Raw genomic sequence first — 24,454 nt, 5'->3', positions numbered from 1 at the left:
GCTTCCGAACCAGTAACATTTGAGTGAACAAAAGCTTACAAATTGATTCGTTGACAGACTTATCTATTTAGAGTTATTCACGTTGCGTTCATTTAACGGCGTGCAGAGATTAGACTGAGATTCGTATACGTATACATTACAACTACATTATTTTGAATAGAAACGACAACAGCCGCTGAAACAAAATATCGCCAATAATTCAACAGAGGTTGTTGCGACGAACTTTCTTGCCCTGATAAATTGCTGTAACGAATGTACTTTTTTTTTAAATCGATGCAGAAAGCTAAAATATGGAAAACAAAAGTGCATTTGCTAAAGCTTTCCAGAAGACGCTAATCAGGACCAAAGCTAAAGTATGAAAACCTTTCGTGCTATCGAATAAAAGCTATTGTGTTTGTTCAAATTTATGTAGAAAATGTTTATTACCTGTTAACCTTGCCTGAGCTATGCTTAAAATACAGTGTCGTTGTGCGCTTCTGAGTAAGTTAGGCTGAATGTTTCATGTGCACTTACAATATGCTAAAAAGAGATATACAACTAAGGTAACGGCATCTTGCTGTTAAAGTTTCGGCTGTGTGTGAGCATACGTTGTCTACAATCTGCCGAGGTTGTGTATAGAGGCCAGTGTGTTGATTCAGTAGTGTCAAATCGGTTTCCAGTTCCATATGTACATTTACATTGTTGATATTGTCTGGACAAGTACTATAGGAGTATTTATGCCAATACCGTCTAAAATAATTGAGTATCAGGTTCTATGGAAACTTATGTTTTGGAGATTCTTACAGAGATTGGGCATTGTTGTGTTGATTACTAATAGTATTGAATTATCTTACTAATTAATCTTACAACTGTTAGGTTACAACTGTTAGGGAGTAGCTCAAGTTTATTATCGAACGCAGATGCACTGCTTGTTTTGTTAGTACTAACTTCTCAGATTAGGACCAGTCCTGATACATGACTGTTTAACCAATGTTTTGTTGATTAATGTAATCAAAACCCTATAAAAGACCTTCCTAGATGTGTGAATCTAAGACTATACTCTGAGAAAGGGAATCCCTAATGTATGCGAAGGTAGTTTTCCCAATACCTTATGTTTATTTAAGAACAAGAAAAATATATAATAAGTTGCACTCTAGACTAAACTTATAAAAGTAATTTCTAGAGACTTACAATATAGTCATCCCCTTTGTTCTACGAAAGTTGACTCTTGCACTTAATCTGCTGACACTTCTGCCTGCTATGATGAAGCTGTATTGAAAGAGTGAAGTATATGGGTGAATGTGTCCTTATATATGGGTTGAGAGTTAGCCCTGGTGTCCAAGAGTGAAACTGAATGTTTCAACTCTTCAATTTTTGAGTTTTGTACTTGTGGGGTTCCTGGCTATGTCCTGTTGTATTTCCATCACCGGGGGTTTCATGACTTAATCTTCAGTTTTTAGTCCCTGGTCTGGTGTAGATTGGTACCAGATGCGGATCTTCATACACAGCATGATGCAGGTTGTTATTGTCTTGGTGTTATGTGATGGTACTAATCCCAATCATGGGATTTGCATATGTCGTAACTCTGGGAGTTAGTTATGTAAGCTGCATGGTGATGTGGCTTGTTATCTTCTTCAGGTCTATCTGTATATGGCGGATTTCAGATATAACAACATATTTCTTAACATATGATGCAACAAATGCGGCTCCTTGGTCTAACAATGCCGGTCTCTTGTGAGATATATTTTATTTGCAGATTTGGGTTATCATTTTTCGACGGTTTTTTATTTCCTTTTCTCTTAGAAAGTAATGTAGTGATAAAAGAACGCATATTTTTATTAATTAAAGGTATTCAATGGCTTATGTTATATTGTAGTTACACTTGTCTTTTCATGCCGGCTTTGAAAAATTGGCAGCATAAACAAGTTTTACCTATTCATTGGAGGAAGATCAAACATTTTATTCCTTCTCCATTTTCATCCTCCTCATGCACAAGGCAATTACTGCGTTATTTTGTTATCACAGCTACATTATTCTAACAGTTATAATAAAAAATGATCTGCCAATTTTCATTTTGGCTCATGCTTATGTATACATATTACTTAGATCAAGCAAAACTGTCAATCAGAGCTGTGATAAATTTGTTTTTATAAGTTAAGCTCAACACAATGAAATTCCAACATCTGGTATTGTTATTCAATTATTAATCTGTCTTTTCTGATTATTTATAAAATTGAATGTCATATGCCAGAAACAAAGAAAACTCTGCAATCACCTAATCACTGTTGCTTGTTGCAATGGTGATCTCTTTTTCATCAATAATTTGTTTTTGTGACATAAAAAAAAACAGGCATGCATTATGAGGCATATCTATGACCTAGTTAAACACTGCGTTTCCATGCTTTAAATGGTTTCGGATTTGCTGACTGCAGACGAATTCACACCCTACTGTTGCAACTATTCGGGCTTGTGCTATAGATTTTTTAAAGACCCGCGATGTATCCCTCAAAACATATTAAAGTAAACTCAATTTTGGGTCACAGTCACTTCAATTCATGCGTAGTCAACTAACTGCACTAATTTATGGTTTTGTTATCCTCATAGTAGCAATCCATCCTTGGAATGTACATGTTAACGTAAAGAAAAAAGTCAAGCAGAATTAGTCGTTAGTAGCAGTAGAGCATTTTGGGCGCAGAGACCCGTCTGGTTGAATCTTTTTTACCTCCACTGAAGAGAGCTTACCACGAGTATCAGCCCGATTTGGACCTATCAGCAGTGAGAATTTCTGTGGTGTTGAAGTAATCTCATTGTGAATGCCTTCACACAAATTTAGGGAAGTAAAATGGTGTTGAATGTGTTCAGATTGTACAGTTTTACGATTTGAGTGGAAGCAACTCCAAACCCATTCGAAGCATTGCAGATAAAGACTCATATTCAAATGTTATTTATATCTAGACAGAGGACTGAAAGTTATTCAAAGCATGCAAATAATAATAATTGGCAGACAAACAAAAAGCCATAAAACTACAAAATTTACTGTCGTTTTATGTCATGTCTGGTGTCGGGGAAACAAATTGATACAGAAACATTACAAGATATACAATATTAGTTTGAGCAGATAAATAAAATTGGTCACTGCAAAAGTTAGAGTAGTATAAAGCAGGAAACATTCCAGGAAAACTCTCTTTTGTTTACAATAGGCCTACTAAAATGCATATGGATGGGTATTTTGAGAGGCTAAATTAGACAGGTAATTTCTGCTATATCTTTCATAGCTACAAACTTTCTGACCATTTTGCATTGTGATGCAAACTCTCAATCAATGTAATAAAAAGCTTGTGTATAAATCTTGTTGAAATAGTTCTAATTTTAATTGAACCTTTTTGCAAGTAGTCTGATCGAAGCTCCTTTTTACCTTGCATTGATTTACTTGCTTTCACATGTAATTCATGTTTGATAAGTAGTATAAATATGGAATAAACTGTAATTTGAATAACTGTACATGCAAAAGTTTAAGGGTTTGCAATTGCTAACATGACCATAGCTTAAAATAAGCTGGTATTCATTTGTGAAACCTGCTAAGTTAGTCAGCTCACATTCTCGTTTCACTTAATAATCTCTGGTAACAACATGAATTAAATAAAACAAGATTATACTTGGAACAATCAATATTATTTTAGTATGTTGTGAATATATGGTTTTATTTAGAATAGCTGTATTTTTCTTAAAGTTTGTGTAAACATACTTCCCAAGTCCTGCTAGTAAAAGTGGATGAACTTAGAATTGGGCTCTGCCATCAGCTTTTTTTACAAATCTTTTTTCAAGTTACGGACATTAAACAAAGCATAGTTAATGTAGTTGTGTTAACCTTCCAACTACGTACGTTATGACCTATTTTTGTTACTTCTTTCACACATCAATGCGTTGCAGTACTTGGTTATCAGAAAATAAATTCACGAATGTCGAACATTAAACTGCTCTGGTTGTCACCTGGTTTTTAGGTGCTGCAAAATCTTGGAAAAGCTGAGAAAACTACGGATGATAGATTTGAGGATCATGTGGCCAACTTTACCAGGCAACAAGTATGAAATGACCTTGTTTGTTCGGTCACTGTGTCTGGTTTTGATTTCCACAGCACATTAGTATAAGACTCTTGGCTGTTTCTGCATGTTTTCTGTGTACAGTACACGTTACCATTCTGAACACACGGTAATCTTTCCGAGCAGCTCGCTATCGTCATAGCTGGTTTCATTTGTTCAACCAGTTTTCTTAAGGGCTTATGTCGAGCTACTGTTATATTTGCATTGCAGGCTATGGCGGCTCGTTTGTACAAAGAGGTGAAGCATTATGTACAATGCGTTAAAGGTGAGCTTAGTTTAAGGCAATGTTCATGTATGTGAAGCTTCGTGTATCATCTTTTTAAAACTTGAGTTTGTCTACACTCGGGATGCTCTGTTCTAAGCAATTAATATTTCAGCTACTTGTTCATGAAAGTCCTAAAAGGTTGCTGTTTGTCTCACATCATGCTAATAACAACAGCCGGTTCAACCAAAAGTTCTCCCCATACATTCTACATTATACTCATACTATACACAGTTTTATCATGTGCCTTTTGAGTGGTCCCGGGCTGAGTGGTACAAGAATTTTGTGCTCTTCTTTTCTGGTTTTAAAAAAGTCAAACTTGGAATTAAGTAATTAATTCACATATTTTTGAGAACGTTGACTAAAATTTAACTAAAAATTCTTAAATCTATGAAATAACCGTTGCTTATTAACATGTGTCCCAAAAAAACGGGTCCACCCTCCGAAAAAATATTTACTATTTAGCCTGTTGATGCTAGCTAGTTTTTAAATAGTCTTAAATATCAAGGCATATTAGATATTGGTGTCAATGTAGATTATGTATTTGTGTCAATGTATATTAGATATTTGTGTAAACGTAAATTAGATATTTCAATGTAGATTAGATATCGGTGTCAATGTAGATTAGATATCTGTGTCAATGTAGATTAGATATTTGTGTCAATGTAGATTAGATATTTGTGTCAATGTAGATTAGATATTGATGTCAATGTAGATTAGATATTTGTGTCAATGTAGATTAGATATTTGTGTCAATGTAAATTATATATTTGTGTCAATGTAGATTATATATTTGTGTCAATGTAGATTTTTCTTACGTTTATTAGCTATGTCAGCAGCTTCTAGAGACCTGAATGTAGTGATTAAGGAGTGCTATGAGCCAGAGTGGGTTGACCTACATACAGTTGACTCAGCTCTCCGGGTAAGTGTTTTTCTTGCCAGTAAACATGTAGATGTCAATGTGCTGGCTCAAATCGATAATTGGAGTGCAGGAGTATCTCTCTGTCTTCATGGCTCGTTTCATGCTCACTCATTCCCTTCGCTCTTCTTTTCCATTCCATACAAATGATTTGAGCTAAAGTGAAATTGGTGTTTGATTTATTGGAAGCAACATCTTCTGCCAATTACAGCCACACTGATACTAATCTCTCGATGAAGATTGGTTTTGACGCAGCTCATCCAACCTATCAGAGCGTAAGCATTTTATAGACACAAGTTGGGAGCATATACTTAACACTGATGGGTTAAACATTGCTTGGTTGTTACCTGTAGCAACTCGATATGCTCTGTACAAACTATGAGGCTGAACTGTTTGAGAGAGTCTGCGCTGATCTCAGCAACTACGTCGAGCTGTTCAATCCGATGAAAGAAAAAATCAGCAAACGACGAAGAAAGCTCCTCGACTATGACAATGCCAAGCACACCTATGAAGGTCTTCACAACGCTAAGAAACCAGATGAGGGTAAAATGCAAAAGGTGAGAATCATTTGAGAGTTGTCCTTCCCTACATAATTATCTGGAGTGACCATGATGGTGAAAGATTATTTACAACGCATCATCCCACATCACATTTATTTTACCAGCAGCATTACGTGTCCAATTGTAATTACTCATATATGGGTCAGCTCTTGCCTAGTTGTTGCTTTCAGTGTACCTTTCTTAAAATATGGTCATCACTTGCTCATCACAAGATCGTCATAAGTTAATGGTTGACATTTTAGTATTTTATGGTAGATGTATAATGTTTATAACTATGTAAATGTTTATAACTATGGTCACTACAAATATTGTTTATTCACAAGCTCATAATTTTATACTGTCTCAGAATTGTCAAACATAATGAAGATAAACATAAAATATGTATTTGTGTTTAACTATTCTGTTTCTTCATATTTTCATCATTTCATTCAAATGTTTTTGCCATAACCGTGGCGTGGCTCTTAGTGAGTATTTCACTCATTGACTTTTTGATTGACTTTCATGTAAGGCTCATGAATCCCTAAATGAGGCAGAGCGACTCTACAATGACTTGAACATGGAATTGTGTAGGGAATTGCCAAAGTTCTACAACTATAGGATAGACTTTCTCAGCTCCAATCTCAGCAGACTCTACTCAACCAACTGCACATTTCACTCGGAGACAGGCAAGGTTAGTGAGGGAGGAGGCGCTTGTGTTTATTGGCTAATATTTGCAGCTAATATTTTCCAGTACAGCGGAAGCTCTACCTACGAAATTAATTGGTGTCGTTTCATGCTGAGAAAATTTGGTAAGTAGGAATGCATTTTACCGTGTGAATGTTATAATCCATTCTAAGCCCTTGCAAAACTCTGACAGTACGGATGAATGGAAATACAGTAAAAACCCTGACAACGTAAATAATCTGTTCCTCGAAGGTTTATGTTGTTGGGAGTTCATGTTATATGAACCATAAAATACATAAATTGCCTAATTCGTTCCACAATTTGGTCAAACTCACTCCTTTATCCTTCAAATAGGAAAAACTAAACTTAGCTCTTTATCTTAATTGTTGGACAGGAAGTAATTCAATGGACATTAACTGACTCATAGATGAGGTCAATGTTTACATGAGCCACAAGTCATCAATGTGGTTTCTTGACCTTACTTGAACCCAGGTTAATCTGTTATTGTCAAACTATTGTTTTTACATCCTATGTGTATATATATTCTGGTAGAATTGCAAATAAATCAGTTAGTCAGCATATACCTGAGAAGATATTTCCAACAGGTTATGGGCCCAGTCATAGTGGCTTATTAAATTTACTACTTTACTATTTATTACTGAACTGCATCAAGCATGGCGACTGGTGAAGAAAAGTTAAGTTTGGACAAGCTGACAAGGAACAATTACAGCACATGGAAGTTTAAACTAAGACACCTGCTAATAGCTAAGGAGCTATGGGAATTAGTGGAGGGGTCTGCTGAAGAACCGACAGAAGCAACAGCCAAAGCAACCTTTGTGAAAAAGACTAATCAGGCTATGTCGCTGATGGTGCTCTCGGTAAGCGATGATCTGCTATACTTAATCACTACCTGTGATAAGCCAAAAGAAGTGTGGGACATCCTACAAAAACATTTTGTGCGGGATACTTTAGCAAACAAGCTATTCCTCAAAAAACAATACTTTCGAGCGTTAATGAAAGAGCGCTCCTCTGTGGAGCAGCATTTAAAGTTTATGAAAGAATTAACTGATAAGCTTGCAGCAGTAAATGCTGTAATATCTGAAGAAGATCAGATCGTGACTCTACTGGGAAGTCTTCCAGAAAACTTTTCCACACTAGTGACAGCACTGGAGGCTAGAGTGGATACTGGCCTTTCAATGGGTTATGTACAACAGGCAATACTAAATGAAGCGCAACGTCAGGACGAAAAATCATTTGGAAACTCAAGGTTGTCATTACCAGACTCTGCCAATCTTGCCAACAAGGGAAGGCAACTCAAAAACAAACGGCAGAACCACGACAGGAAGTGCTACAGATGTGGGAGTCTATATCATCTGAGATCGGACTGCCCAGAACTGAAATTGAACGTTGGTGGTTACGCTCATCGACAAAAACACGTTGCAAAGCACGCTGCAGATGATCGAGCTGAGAGCAGCTCTGACTCAGCATTCACCATACAAAACACTAACGCTACTGACAATAAGACATGCAAGTGGCTCATCGACTCTGGAGCCACGAGTCACATGACATTTAACAGGAGTATATTCAAAGAGTTTACCGAGTTCGGAAAGCCTCGGAAGGTAAGCCTTGGAGATGGCCATCAGCTGGATGCAGTCGGCATTGGTAAGGTGGAGGTCTACACCGCGGTAAGTCGTACTAAGTCTAAACCAAATACTATGCATGATGTACTCCTCGTCCCTGCAATGAAGGTGAGCCTGTTCTCCGTGCATTCAGCAGCATCTCATGGTGTTATCGTGCAATTCGGCCACTCTCGCTGTTGGCTGAAGAACAAGAGTGGCAAGGTCAGAGCCACCGGAACTTTGATTGACAAACTCTATTATCTAGACACATGTTTAAATGAAGAACATGCTTCTGTAGTTTCAGAGTTATGGCATCAACGCTTAGGGCATGCAAGTGCATCTGTCATGGCAAATGCTAGGGACTTAGTGACAGGAGCTGATTTGTCTACAGTCAAAATAGATGTGTGTGAACCCTGTATTTTGGGAAAAATGTCTAGGAAACCTTTTCCTAAAGATGGTGTTGTTAAGTCTAGTAGGTGACTAGAAATAGTACATACTGATGTGTGTGGCCCGATGAAAACAAAATCCATCGGTGGTAGCCAGTATTTTGTTTCTTTTATTGACGATTATACTAGACATGCTTTCCTCTATTTCATGCGTGAAAAATCTGAGGTACTTTCTAAGTTCAAGGAATTTCAGGCTTTTGCTAGCAATCAGGCTGGCCAGAGTATCAAGATTTTACGTAGTGATAATGGTGGTGAATATATTGGAAAAGATTTTGAAAACTATCTCTCGTCTTGTGGCATTCTACATCAGCTTACTGTGCGGTACTCGGCTGAGCAAAATGGGGTAGCGGAGCGCTATAATCGAACCGTGTGCGAATCTGCTAGGGCTATGGTAGCGCAAGCGAGGCTGCCAAAGCGTTTCTGGGCAGAGGCCATCGCTAATGCTGCTTATATTAAAAATAGATTACCCACTAAGGCTACTAGAAAAACTCCTTATGAGCTGTGGTGCAAGCGCAGGCCTGACATTAGTCATCTTAGGGTGTTTGGATGTGCTGCGTTTGCCCATATTCCAAATCAGCTAAGAAGCAAACTTGATGTCAAAGCCGAGCGCATGATCTGTATTGGATATAGTGTCAGAAGCAAGGGGTATAGGCTGTACAACCCCACAACTGACACAGTAGTAGTGCGTCGTGACATTGTGTTTGATGAGTCAAAGTTAGGGTTACCCAGTCAAACTGATCTATCTGATCAACCACAGTCATGTGATGTCGATGCAAGCCCAGACCCAATTGAAAATGGCACTGAAAATCCAACGAGCAATCCGCATCGTTCTACTCGTGTTCACAAGCCACCTGTGAGATTTGGTATTGATGAGTACACAAGTGCTTGTGCTGATTATGTAGCTCTGAAAGCATGTGACATAATTGAACCCCGCAGTTATTCCGAAGCTATCTCAGGTTCTCAGTCAAAGGAATGGCAGGCAGCTGCTGATGCTGAGTATAAGTCATTAATTCAAAATGAAACCTGGGATTTGGTGGAGCTACCAAAAGGGCGTAAAGTGATAGACTGTAAATGGGTTTTTAAGATAAAATATGATAGTGAAGGCAGGGTAGACAGGTTTAAGGGTAGAGTAGTGGCTAAGGGTTTTGAGCAAAAGTATGGCATCGACTATGAGGAAACTTTTGCCCCGGTGGTCAATTTTCCTTCTCTACGAGCACTGATTTCACATGCTGCCTCCCACAACATGCTCATACACCAAATGGATGTTGTTACCGCTTTCCTAAATGGCAGACTTGAGGAAGAAATATACATGAAGCAACCGGAAGGGTTTAGTCAAAAGGGCTCTGAAAAATTGGTATGTAAGTTACGGAAAAGCATATACGGATTGAAACAAGCACCTAGGTGCTGGAATGCAGTTTTAGATGAGTTTTTAAAACAGCAAGGTTTTTGTCAGTCAGGTGGAGATCAGTGTGTATACATCAGAGCGCATGATGTTGAGAAAACTATAATTGCAGTGTATGTCGATGACTTGGTTATTGCAAGCAGTTCTGAATCCGAAATGTGTGCAGTCAAAGAGTCCCTAGCTGCTAGATTTAAAATGAAAGACATGGGAAGTCTGCAGTATGTACTAGGTATCAATGTTGTGCAAAATAAAAATGCTGTATGCCTGAATCAAGTAACATACATTGAGCAAATCTTGAAGAGATTTGGGCTGGAAGCTTGTAAACCAGTAGCTACACCAGCAGCAGTAGATGTTAGGCTAGTTAAGGATGATGGGAGCAAGCCAGTGGATCAAACTCTATATCAATCCATGATAGGCAGTTTGTTGTACTTAGCTGTCGCATCCCGGCCTGACATATCATATTCAGTGGGAGCACTTTCAAAGTACAATAGCTGCCCAACAGAGACACACCTCACAGCTACTAAACGTGTATTTCACTATTTGAAGGGTACAAGCAACTACACGCTTAGGTATTCCAGACTGAGGCCTGAGGTAGTAGGATATTGTGATGCTAGTTGGGGGGACAATGAAGATAGACATTCAACCAGTGGAGTTGTGTTTACCTGCGCGGATAGCCCCATAGTTTGGCTAAGCAAGCGTCAGTCGACTGTTGCGCTATCAACTGCGGAATCAGAATATATTGCGTTGTTTTCAGCAACAAAAGAAGCTGTGTGGCTTAGACAACTGTTTTCTGATTTTGGTGTAAAGCAATCAAATCCCACTACAATCAATATTGATAATGTTGCGGCAGCAGCAATCGCGAAAAACGGTAAAAGCAGTAGAAACATCAAGCACATGGAAATTAAGTACCATTACGTTCGAGAGATGGTAGCAAAGAAAGCTGTTGCAACAGCCTATTGCCCAACAGAGGTTATGTTGGCTGACCTACTAACAAAGCCAATGCCACGCCAACGATTTGAGGCTCTGCGCTCTAAGCTTGGTATCGTGTGCGGTACATCAGCCGTGTAGGATGCCACGAGTTTGGAATTAATAAAAGAGTAATTACTTTTTGTATGCATAAACACTTGATATTTCGACAACAGATTTAATGTAATAAAAGGTGTGAGGAGGAAAATCATGCTAGAAGTAGGGAAAGCATGTACTTAGGTCAAATTTCTGTTTATGTATCATTATATACTTGTATTACTCATGGAAATCTTTTTCTTTTTTGTGTGATGGTTATGTACTGAATATTGTATTTAAATTTGTGCTTGTTTTATCTTTATGACCATATGAATTAAGTGGGAGTGTTGGACAGAAAGTAATTCAATGGACATTAACTGACTCATAGATGAGGTCAATGTTTACATGAGCCACAAGTCATCAATGTGGTTTCTTGACCTTACTTGAACCCAGGTTAATCTGTTATTGTCAAACTATTGTTTTTACATCCTATGTGTATATATATTCTGGTAGAATTGCAAATAAATCAGTTAGTCAGCATATACCTGAGAAGATATTTCCAACATTAATGACTGTAGAGTAACTGGTATTATTGGTTCGTATTGACAACTTTTCTCTTTTTTATTATCATTATCACTTGATTTGGTTTCATGATTACGGTAATTTTACGTTGACTTGAGCTTTTTTTCTTTTCAAGTGGAGCTTTTTTCACATTTTCCTAGACAGCAAGGTCTATGTTGCAAAGGAAAATTTTTTTATGTCTAAATAAATAAAAACAAAGATATATATTTAGTATAGCAAAAGCGATGTCTGTCTTTGCGTCCGTTTGTCCAGAGCCAGGGTTAGAGGTTAGGATAAATATTGCTTTCGAACTCATGACATTCAGCTTGGTAAACCGACGCTCTAACATCTGCACCAATCGACTCTTTACAGTATTTATGAATAATTATACAGCTACTTATTCTTTGAGTAGTATCATGACACCTGACGATCTCTCACGACATGCCAGACTGCCAGGGTACCTGTTTATATAATAGAGATACCTCTATATGTCATTTTCTCTCCCAAGTGCGACAGAAAAAAAAAGATATTATCAAGGCTGACTATCGAACTCTCATTACTCAGATCGGATTTGTGAACTTGCATCGACTTGATGCTTTACATTATATGGAATGTTTTTATAGTAGGAAGCAAAAAATTTACACAAATTCTTTACATTAAGTGGAGTTTATGTAAACGGGGTCTTACGCTTTAGCTGTGTCTACTGTATTTCTATAAATTATAAATACATGTAATGGTTAAAACCTGTAACAAATACGTGTTAGAATTATATTACTAGATAACAAATAGAAAAACTACACATAGAAAAAGAGAGAACAGGAAAATAATAAATCAAAATTTTAAATGTGGCGTTGCCTGTCTCGATGATGGTAGGTAAAGACCGCGAGAGTGGAAAGCAGAGGAAGTGGGAGTTGTATTCTTGTATTGGTTTTGTTCAGTATGTTGTAGGAAGGTAAGTAGAAATGTTCATTTACAGCAGCCTGAACTAACAAGCTGTCTTCAAACAAAAAAACTAGAAACTAAATATTACTAGAAACTAAAGTTGTCCTATTCTGTATGTAATAAATGATAACTCCGAGTTATACACCAACGGGGAGGCGGTCAACGGTTGATAGCAGAGAGAAAACGGATAAAATGTAAGAAAATGAGCAGACAGTAAACTAGTAACGAACACATGCATAGTATAATTAATAATATAGTATAATTAATAATGTAGTATAATTAATAATGTAGTATAATTAATAATATAGTATAGTTAATAATATAGTATGATTAATAATATAGTATAATTAATAATATAATTAATAATATAGTATAATTAATAATGTAGTATAATTAATAATATAGTATAATTAATAATGCAGTATAATTAATAATGCAGTATAATTAATAATGTAGTATAAGTAATAATGTAGTATAATTAATAATATAGTATAATTAATAATATAGTATAATTAATAATGTAGTATAATTAATAATATAGTATAATTAAGAATATAGTATAATTAATAATATAGTATAATTAATAATGTAGTATAATTAATAATGTAGTATAATTAATAATGTAGGATAATTAATAATGTAGGATAATTAATAATGTAGGATAATTAATAATGTAGTATAATTAATAATGTAGTATAATTAATAATGTAGTATAATTAATAATGTAGTATAATTAATAATGTAGTATAATTAATAATGTAGTATAATTAATAATGTAGAATAATTAATAATGTAGAATAATTAATAATATAGTATAATTAATAATGTAGTATAATTAATAATGTAGTATAATTAATAATGTAGTATAATTAATAATGTAGTATAATTAATAATGTAGTATAATTAATAATGTAGTATAATTAATAATATAGTATAATTCATAATGTAGTATAATTAATAATATAGTATAATTGAAGTTGTTGTTCAGCTTTTGTGCTATTTATTTTGCTTTGCTTTTTAAACAAACCAAACAAACAAGCCTAATTGTGAAAGGCTTTTCAGTCTTTCATATCCAAAAACATCCTTCGTAGGTCGAAGCAATATTTCTACAAACATATGTTTTGTAACTTGTAAGTTTCTACTGGAGAGTCTTTCACAAGTAGGATTTCTACAGCACTTGCTAGGGTGTAAAAACTTGTTTGTTGGAGCAGATGCTCATGTAAGAATTAGGCATTCATTAGTAAAACTTGGCATAAATGGTACGGTATTTATCGAAGGATTTGTATGTAGAAGTGAGTGTACGTCGATGGTTGACTGCTTATCAGTTAACTCTCAGACATGATTGACTAGCGGCTCAGTTCCACTCTTGATGACCTAGGACTTTAGGTAGTGGCTGATGAGTAGAATAATTGATGGTGATGAGAGGGCTGCTGAAAAATGGGCCAGCTGACTTAGTAGCGCGCATCTATAATTAATTTGAATTTTTCTTGTAAATACTGAGTCTCTCTACTTTTATCTTTATTGTGAATAAATTTTGTGACTTTAGCTACTAGTTTCTGGCTATATTTGTATATGCACAGATAGCCCTAGCTCTACATCAACTTATGGAAGGCATACCCAAAGCGGAAGACAGGTCATTGAATCATGACACATACAGCAATCCATTGGACCATACAGGACATGACCTTTCCAACCGTATGTTATCAATCGATGTCAAATCTTTGCAACAAGTTGTTGGCTGACTCAGCTGTTCCAGCTTTAACAATAGCGGGCTGAACCCAGCAATGTCTGAACACTATTTTGGCACTTTTGTATTGCTCCTAGGAATAGTGTAACATGAACTTTTTTGGAAAATTATATTTCTCTGATAAGATTTCAACAAAATGCTTATGCTTGCGCATGTTAGATACTGTTTTTTTGATAATTAATGATTTATAAGATGTTTTTGATATCTTTTTGAAAGCTTTCTGCACATGTTACAGTCAACAAAAATGCTGTATCAAATGATTGTTATCATAAAAAGCTTGTTGTAGTTGGCTTGTCAGTTTTCACCTTTAACAGCCATTTGCAGGTTTAGCAGTTGCACCGTATGTACCCATTAACAGTAAAAGTGAAAACTTTATGATGCTCCATGCTAAACTTTCTAGAAAGGGATCTTAGCCTTTGTTCTATTGCTTCTAAATCTCTACTTCGTGGAGATAATGTAATTGGATCAAAGACCGGTGCGCCATTTGCCAGTAGAAAAGTTATATTCTTTATTTTCCTTCTGAAGTGCCCCTTCATTCATTTTTTTCTAATTCTTTTCTAGACATTCTCATCAATCTGAATCAACTTAAATTTCCATCATGCTCTTATTCACTATTACTCTGAAATATACTTATATCTGTCCATAAACGCAGGACATAGACACAGGAGTTAATACGTGGATTATGATGATGAATTCGAGGGTGTTTATGGACAGATGGAAGTATATTTCAGAGTAATAGTGAGCAAGAGAATAGAAATTTAAGTTGATTCAGATTCATAAGAATGTCTAAAAAAGAATTGAAAAGAAATGAATAGGCACTTCAGAAGGAAAATGGAGAATATAACTTTTTCACTGGCAAGCCACAAATGGTGCACCAATCTTTGATATAATGGGTTTACCCGTGTTATATGTAAGGTAAAATGCCTACCTTCACTGCAAAACACATCTGCTTACAAATTGATAACTAACTACGGACAAATCTTTTTCGTAAAGCTTGACAGTTTAAGTGGTGGTAGTTGAGTAACGGCGGTACATGGTCATGGTCGTCGAGAGTTGTCTTCCTTTTTGCAGTCGTCCTTTTTATCTTGTTATTATCTTTCAGTGGAAAAATCAGCAATCTCTGAAGGTTTACCTCACAGTGACTTCAACCTTCAAAGGCAGCGATCTAGATCTGAGACTAAGTTTGCAGATATTAGGGCATCTCATCAGGTGTGTTGCTCTGATTAGTATATTGATTCTCATCTCTTGCCTCGCTTGCTTTTATTTTTTAGGTCTTATCTTACATATGTTGACAGCCTATCGTATGACAGCCTATCGTATGACAGCCTATCGTATGACAGCCTATCGTATGACAGCCTATCGTATGACAGCCTATCGTATGACAGCTTATCGTATGACAGCCTATCGTATGACAGCCTATCGTATGACAGCCTATCGTATGACAGCCTATCGTATGACAGCCTATCATATTCTGTGAAGGTTCTTTGCTGCTTATACAGAAGGTTCGCAAGAAATTTTTCTCTGGCAGCGTAACCCTATCACTCCCCGCCAGTGTGCAATTCTGGGAACTTTCTGCCCTACACTTTGCAGCTACCCTGAAAACTTTCTGCTTTGCAGCTGCCTTGTCGGTCACTACCCTGGGAACTACATTTTGCTCTTTGCAACTACACTGGCACTGTACTACCCTGGCGCTGTACTACCCTGGCACTGTACTACCCTGGCACTGTACTACCCTGGTACTGTACTACACTAGCATTGTACTACACTGGCATTGTACTACCCTGACACTGTACTACCCTGACACTGTACTACCCTGGCACTGTACTACTCTGGCACTGTACTACCCTGGCACTGTACTACACTGCAAAATCTCTGTTTTGATCTTTGCCATAACCCTGTCATTGTACCTTCAAAAACCCTCCAAAATCTATTTTGCTCTTTGCTGCTACCCTGTTGGTTTTCTAATCTGCGAGCTCCCTGTTCCGCACTTGACAGCTAACTAACATTATCGCTACTCTGGTGTATTTATGCTAGGGCGGTTTAGCTCTTTTTTGTCCCATTCACTTTTAGGCTTAACTAGGTTTTATGGTATTAGCCTTTTTGAGGTGATGCTGTCTTATATTAACTGTTATAGCTTCTAACCACTGCTTGCTATATTTAGGCTGAAGAAGTTAATGACCCTTCCCCACTTTCAGAGTCACCTCTAGTTGTAGAGAACAATGATACTCAGCCTGATTTGAATGAGGAAAATGATTTGAATGAGGAAAATGCGGTATGACCAGAGATTAGAAATTATCTCAACCTGCTTTCTACTGCCTTAGCTTGTTCTAATGTCAGATGCACACTTCATACAGTCACGTATTTCGTCTGAAAAGTTCTCCTTTCCGTATCTTTGCATTATACAGCACTGTCGTCTCAAGTGCTTTTACATATCTATTTTATGAGCAGCTTTTCTCGCTCTCTGAGTTGACGATGAACTGACAGCATTTTGAAATTACGTCTATTTATTCTTATATAGTCATGTTTTTCGGCGTACATTTTGATATTAGAAGAACAAGAACCAGTTTGGGAGACAAAAGCACTAAGCTGTGCACACAGCTTAGAAATGCTGATGCAAGCTCCTAGCTGTCGCATAAGGCGGTCATTTTATCGACAAAACATGAATTATAATGTTAACACTGATGATTAGTCGATGCTTGAACACTGAGACAAAAGCATTTATGTTGGCCACATGTCTTATGCATTTTCCCATCTAGTCGCCCCATCTAATCGCCCCATCTAGTCGCCCCATCTAGTCACCCCATCTAGTCGCTCCATCTAGTCGCCCCATCCAGTCACCCCATCTAGTCGCCCCATCTAGTCGCCCCATCTAGTCGCCCCATCTAGTCGCCCCATCTAGTCGCCCCATCTAGTCGCCCTATCTAGTCGCCCATCTCGTCTGTACATCCCGCATTAACTTTTGAGTGGTTGTTATAATAGGATTATACTAATCGGTTTGTGCTAGCATTTTGTAGAGTGTTCTAGCAAGAAATTTCGCTTCACACAAATTGGAAAGTGCAAAACTTGTTCCTAAAATTAGCTATTCTCAAAAGTCATCTGAGTATTACCTGTTAACCCATCCACAATTTTCATGAATACCGATTCTGAATGGAAAACTTGTAGATAATCTAGTTCAACAAAATAAACAATTTTAATATAATTGAGTACTTTGAATAATAAATTTTTAGCAAAGATTGTGAATCATTCTGTTCATTTTTACAACTTGAAAATGTTTATAAACCTGGTATTTTTTGAAAGCCTACAAAAATATTATTGAAACCACACGATCAGTAATGTTATCTGCTGCTATTAATCATGTATATACAGTATGTGTATATACATGTGTATATAAGGCCTATATATAAATCTCAATGTTTGTCTGTCTGTACTTGTGTCTGTCCAGCTTTAGCAATTAAGGTTTATGAATGAGAAATCTGCTGTGAACTGGATTTGAACTCACAACCTCCAGTTCTGCAGACAACCATTTATCCAATATTATACTACTATGTATTATATTATCCAATAATACTGCTCTGTCCAACTGGCTATACCATGGAACAAATTGGACACATACTTCAAACACATCCCAATCTTTCATGGCTTCACATTAAACACTGCTGCTGCTTTCTTTGAAACCATACCATAAGAAAAATGTATGCCCATACATGAAGAAAAATACTTGAACCCATATAGCCAACACGACTATTGCAATCAGTATAGATCTTTAATAGGCACTGCAGCCAGTACGGTATGAATTACACAAATATAAACACAGTTCACAGAGATAAACAAACACCTTCATTTAAAAGTAAGAATAGTAAATGTTGTACATGTTGATTAAAGGTAAATTTTTTGTACAAAAACTTTTTTATTACTTGTGCAATGCCGGGGATTAACCTAGTGTATATATATATGTATTTTTTTCTGTTGATATATATTAATCTATTTTTCTACTGCTATTATTAATCATGTAGATACATATACATGATTATTTGTAAACATTACACTAAATTAACTGAAAAGAAAGTGCTCAACAAGTTAATGAAGCTTTTAATAAAGTAAAATAAATTTCAAATATTTACATGTACTTATGTTTGTTTCAGCTCAGTACTAGCAGTTTTATGCATCTGCATTCCTCATACTGTACTAGAATAATGCTAGTACAGCCTGAGGAATGCTAGCACAGCCTTCTGAATTCTGTAGAATGGAACATCTAGTTCAAGGAATCAACCAATAGCTGTTAGTAACAAAGAATATGGTGATACAATACTGCTAGCAACTTCTGCAGACGTCGTAGAATATGACATTCCGAGCAGTCCCATTGATGGTAAGTTTTAATTATTTAACATCTATCTCTAGCGTAAACTCCCGTAAAATAAGGGATGATTATTAGGATGTTCATAAAATATGACAAATCGCTAACATAAAACAGGCACACAGACTGTAATCTGCAATCATAGGGCATTATTAATCGTCTATCTTGTTTGACATAGATAAAACAGACTTGTCTTCTCTTGTGAATTTAAAAAGGCTTGAACTTGTTCCATAGTTTTCAGCTACTTGGACCTAGTCATACATAGATTTATACACAAACATTTAAGGCTAACAAATATTTTTGTACAGTCATACCCCAACATACGACAAAATCGAGATACGAGCACAATTTCGAGCAAGTTTCTACCTTGAGATACGAGAAACTGAGATACGAGCCGGTTTTTGATGGCTGTTAAACCGGCAAGTATGTTAGAGGCCACTTTCAAGAACAGCATTAATTGGTCTTGTCGTATCAATTTGAAAAAAGTTTTGATAAGGTCGGCTTAAAGTTATAGTAAAAGCGAGGCAAAAAGCGTCCAATCGAAAACAGATAATGAAAATTAAAAATTATGTCAAGATTGAAGTTGAGTGTAGTAAAAGATTAAAACTTTGCTTTAACTGTGTGTTTGGTAAGCTAAATTCATTTAAGTTTAAATTTAAATGTTATGTTACGTAGCGTCACAAAAGTCTAGTTTACCGAATGAGTTGGTAGCAAGTCTCTCTTGCACCACCGTTAACCACTACGTCTGTCTCAAAGATGAGAACTCCAAACAGTACTATACAAAGTAATATTACAATTTATTGCAGATTATAACCACTAAATGGGTATTTTTTTCGCTTGGTGAGCGTAGTTACTGAATTACAACAATAAAAACACGTTTTTCCATCATAATATCCTGTTTTAAGCGTTTCTATATTATAGGAAAAAATTAATTTGTATTTAGTTACTTTATACAGGAAATATTGCATCGACATACCAGTGTATCGACATACCAGTGCATCGACATACCAGTGCATCGACATACCAGTGCATCGACATACCAGTGCATCGACATACCAGTGCATCGACATACCAGTGCATCGACCTATGAGCTCAGTCCTCGAGGACATTACGCTTGTATGTCGAGGTATGACTGTATTCTAATAAGATACACTGAGTGTATCATGCAAGGTGATTATAGTGGAACAGATTACTCTGGTAGTTATTGCTTCTACTAGCTTGATCAGTACCGTTTGATTGCACTGCTCTTGCTTGGCTATATCAGTTGAGGTGGTCTTGTCTCATACCAAGGTATGTATATAAACCTTGCACAGTTCTACACGAAACAAACTGTACGTGAGCAAAAGTATGAGCACCTTTGAAGTCCAGCAGATATCTGAGTACGTCAGGTGCCACAAGGAATGGAATGTACCGGCCTGTTAAAGATGCCTTACACATCATTTATTGGCTTCACTTATAACTATTTGTCACCGTAACAGATCACTCCATCCTTTCTGCATAGCCTACATTTAAGATAGACCTTTCCTACCCCTTCTTCCCTAAAATCTAAGTCATTTCAAATTTTTACTCAAGTTTTTACTATATAGAGCCTTCACTCTCATATCCAACTTGCGTGGCCTCACTCTCTAGCTCGTTAATCAGCTGAGGAGTTTGTCTACTCTATGTGAAGGCAAACTTCCCGTTGGCTTCTATTTTGAGGTAGCCTCAAGCAAACTTTGTTAGATCAGGAGATAATGTCACAGGCCTGCTGATGAACTGAGGACATGGCAAATATCATAACTCCCTTCATATTTTACTTGCATGTACATACCTACGTGTACATACTCGCATGTACATACCTACATGTACATACCTACATTTACATACCCACATGTACATACCTACATGTACATACCTACTTGTACATGCCTACATGTACTTGTAGGTATGTACATACCTACATGTACATACCTACATGTACATGCCTACATGTACATACTCGCATGTGCATACCTACATGTACATACCTACATTTACATACCCACATGTACATACCTACTTGTACATGCCTACATGTACATGTAAGTATGTACATACCTACATGTACATACTTACAAGTACATACCTATATGTACATACCTACATGTACATACCTACTTGTACATGCCTATGTGTACTTGTAGGTATGTACATACCTACATGTACATACCTACATGTACATACTTACATGTACATACCTACATGTACATGCATACGTGTACATACCTACATTAAATGTACCTACCTACATGTAGATGCCTACATTTACCCCTATATTAGAGACTAAATCATATTGTATGCCATGTTTTTTTATAAAGTACCAATTATTGTTTTTTTAAACAGTAGAAATGTCACTTACTATTTTTCTACTAAATTAACTGTAAATTTCTGTTATCATGAAAACACGCTATTGTCATCTCGCAAGATAGAAAATACAAAGTAAAGCTCATCAAATCATTTTATGTAAGCACCACTCGTACCGCACCACTCGTACCGCACCACTCGTACCGCACCACTCGTACCGCACCACTCGTACCGCACCACTCGTACCGCACCACTCGTACCGCACCACTCGTACCGCACCACTCGTACCGCACCACTCGTACCGCACCACTCGTACCGCACCACTCGTACCGCACCACTCGTACCGCACCACTCGTACCGCACCACTCGTACCGCACCACTCGTACCGCACCACTCGTACCGCACCACTCGTACCGCACCACTCGTACCGCACCACTCGTACCGCACCACTCGTACCGCACCACTCGTACCGCACCACTCGTACCGCACCACTCGTACCGCACCACTCGTACCGCACCACTCGTACCGCACCACTCGTACCGCACCACTCGTACTGCTTAAGCTATCGGTATCTTAATGGCAGCTTTTGACTCACCTTATTGTCTATTTTAGTGATTATTTGTGTTTACTTGACAGGATTTGCTACTTTGTAAGTTTCAACTTCTACGATTTGATAAGTTTAAAGCCTTAATTGCAAAGAACAGGACTTAGAATGCATCGCTAAACAACATCCCGCGATCACGCTGGTCACAAAGTTATCTTTCCGCAATTGTTGATAATTATAGTTTCACAAGTTGGTTTGTAATGGACTGATAACTCCAAACTTTGACTACCTATTAGCTTGAAGACATGGTGGAGCGTTGATGAGTCTTATATGTCTAACTAGGAAGTGCACTTGTGTTCACCCCATTCTTATTTAACTTATTCTATTCTTACTCTGATAAACTGCTTGCATCAAAAGCAAGAACTCTTTACTCCGATTTTACTAATTGCAACTTAAGTGAATGCGATTCAGGTTGAACAGTTTTGTAACAGGAACTGAGGCCGTATTATGTTGTTATAGAGAGCTGTCATGTCTATGGATAAGAAATTGGCATGTTTATACGGAGTATCGTCTCTATAAATATTGGTTATCATGTCTATGGTACATGTTCATTGAAGTATGAAGCATTGATATTCCACTCATCTAGTAACGTAAACCATAATAGGTAATAATGAGTAGTTTGTCATTGTCAGTTGTAGAGGAGGAGGAAGCAGCAGGTGTCAGCAGGCGTCCGCAGGTGTCAGCAGGTGTCAGCGCTGTAAATGAGTCTACGTACCAGAACACGACAAAATCTGATGCCCCAGTTGTAGTACAACCAGATGTTGTGAAGATTGGCCAGCAGGTAAGAAGCGCTCAACTCCTAACTATTCATAACTCCATACCTACTCAAGTCATGTGGTTTGCTGACTGGGTTTCTTGCTGTAGATACGGTATGTCGTCATATTTACCTACAAAGCAGGGTATAACTGCACAAATACATAACAAGATTGCCGAACTTTAAACAGGTTACTCAATAGACTTTTATGTTTGAGCTGATGAAGATGGTGCGGTGCTTCCTTAGGTGATGGCAACCCACATGTACACAGCCCAAGATGAGGATGAGCTTTCCTTTGTGGCAGGAGAGATCATTGATGTGATAGACTTTGATGACCCGGATGATGAGGATGAGGGATGGCTGATGGGCAGGAGCAGAACTACCGGGGCTAAAGGAGTCTTTCCTCAGAACTTTACAAAAAAGATTGTTGGTCGTAGAAGTTCTTGACGTATAGTTTCCGACAGTTCTGTTATTATTGTGTAAAAACAGGGGTAACTTTTTAAATAGTATGTTAACATTAGCCATTAGTTTTAGCTGATTACCTCTGCAGAAACACCTGCAAGTCAATCAATTTCTTGTCATTTTAAGATTGGAACCTACTATGACATATTTCTTAGGCTATGACTAAACTGACTGTTAGACTGAGATCCTAGCTGTTAGACTGAGATTTGTTGATCAAATTACATTTAAAGTCTCAAATTTACTCCTTTTATCGTCCATTTTATTTTTACATCTACCTGCCAATTTTATTGTCAAATTTTTTGTACATAGCCTAACCCATAGTGGTATGAGAATATGTACCATACCATATTATATTATTTTAAGTATAGACAAGTGCCAATCATCTATTTCTCACTTTCGAGCTGCAATGGCCCTGTGACAGATGGCCAATCAGATTGCCCCAAAATAACCCATTTGTGGAATCGACTGTTTTGTTGCCTTTTTATTTAGCTCCCCGCCACCAGTAATTTTAGACAGTGAGATGCATATTCACCAACAATTATAATAATAATAACATTTAATTTTAGTTTTATCTTGGCTTTATACCTCTGAACTATTTTGTTTTATTTTGGCTTGTTCCTATCCAAATATTATATGTTATGATTTTTCTACGCAAACCTTTGAGAATATGCATCATCAGTTTTTCATCATCTGCCCAATCAATACTGTGTGCCGATTGTGATATTCATAGCAACAATCCCATACCTTGAAGATTGCCAGGTTTGATATCGCTTCATCGCATCTGCCAACACAGGTCGGTGTGGCAAGCACAGCTAATAGTGACATCTCTTCCTGTCAAGTAGGGACAAATATCTTGTTCCTATGTTATTTAGTGTGCGTAATTTGGTATGCCTCTTTTTGTTTGCTGCACGCAGTACATTCTCTCCAACAGTACTCACTATATCTTCAGCTAGTATACTGTACTTTAATAAATGAAGCAAGCGAAATTTTATCGTTTGTACTTTCTATATTCTGTTAAACGCAACTGGGTTTTTGTGAGACAGTGTTATCCGCGGAAGATCAGAAGATGCAAGGACTCTTATGCAAATACTAGTTATGGAAACTACCACCTCATTTGATGAATATTTATTTAAATGAATAGTTGTTTTTCTAAATTATATAACACAAATTCGCGCTCGGTTTACTTACAATAACTATTCATAAATAGTCATTGTAATGACGAAGTATGTGTTTAGTGCGCGGATGTTTGAGTACCCTTCGGGTACCGGAACAAACCATGGGTAGGGTCATGTAACTAGTGAATAAACAAAGCATATGTGTATATGAATCGCACAGAGAATAAACCCTAGAGAGGCATTTAGTTGGATTATGAACCGTGGGCTGATGGTTCCCAGTTTTAGTAAATCATTGTAATGTAAAAAATAAGCTATTTATTTCCATCATGTTCCTCCAAGTGTAACACAGACCTAATGCTAACTTGCGTTTTGAGCTGCTGTATTGGTTTTTTCTCCACCACGCATAGAAGTGAAAACTGATTGATAGTGTTACAGTAGACAGCTTCATTTTCAATCCTTTCTGCCTAATAGTGTTTCCATCAAAATATATTTTAGAAACCAGACTACCAGCACAACAATATTATTTTTTGAATATAAGTTGAGGAAAGTCGACTTGTGAGTTTGTGATATTATTTGTTTATCATGTACATCCAGTTAGACATCTTCCCAAAAGTTTGGTTATAAAGTTGGTGTCAAGTGCA

General features: G+C 37.0%; 1 protein-coding gene across 2 annotated transcripts; it reads left to right on the top strand.

The window, feature by feature from the left end:
• Positions 1–232: 232 nt before the first annotated feature.
• Positions 233–23,705, top strand: LOC137386848 (bridging integrator 2-like). Of its 2 annotated transcripts, XM_068073016.1 has the most exons (12): positions 233–353; positions 3,981–4,061; positions 4,290–4,344; positions 5,169–5,263; positions 5,614–5,817; positions 6,329–6,490; positions 14,036–14,150; positions 15,305–15,411; positions 16,364–16,474; positions 18,445–18,568; positions 22,115–22,263; positions 22,483–23,705. In XM_068073016.1, the coding sequence occupies exons 1-12, from the start codon at positions 291–293 to the stop codon at positions 22,681–22,683; spliced, it is 1,467 nt and encodes a 488-aa protein (XP_067929117.1). In that variant the 5' UTR covers positions 233–290; the 3' UTR covers positions 22,684–23,705. The 2 variants fall into 2 exon arrangements, with proteins under 2 accessions (XP_067929117.1, XP_067929118.1); XM_068073017.1 differs by lacking the exon at positions 16,364–16,474.
• Positions 23,706–24,454: the final 749 nt, after the last annotated feature.

The sequence above is a fragment of the Watersipora subatra genome, chromosome 2 (genome assembly GCF_963576615.1).
Source record: "Watersipora subatra chromosome 2, tzWatSuba1.1, whole genome shotgun sequence".
NCBI classification, from domain to species: domain Eukaryota; kingdom Metazoa; phylum Bryozoa; class Gymnolaemata; order Cheilostomatida; family Watersiporidae; genus Watersipora; species Watersipora subatra.
This window is presented reverse-complemented; position numbering and strand designations above follow the sequence as displayed.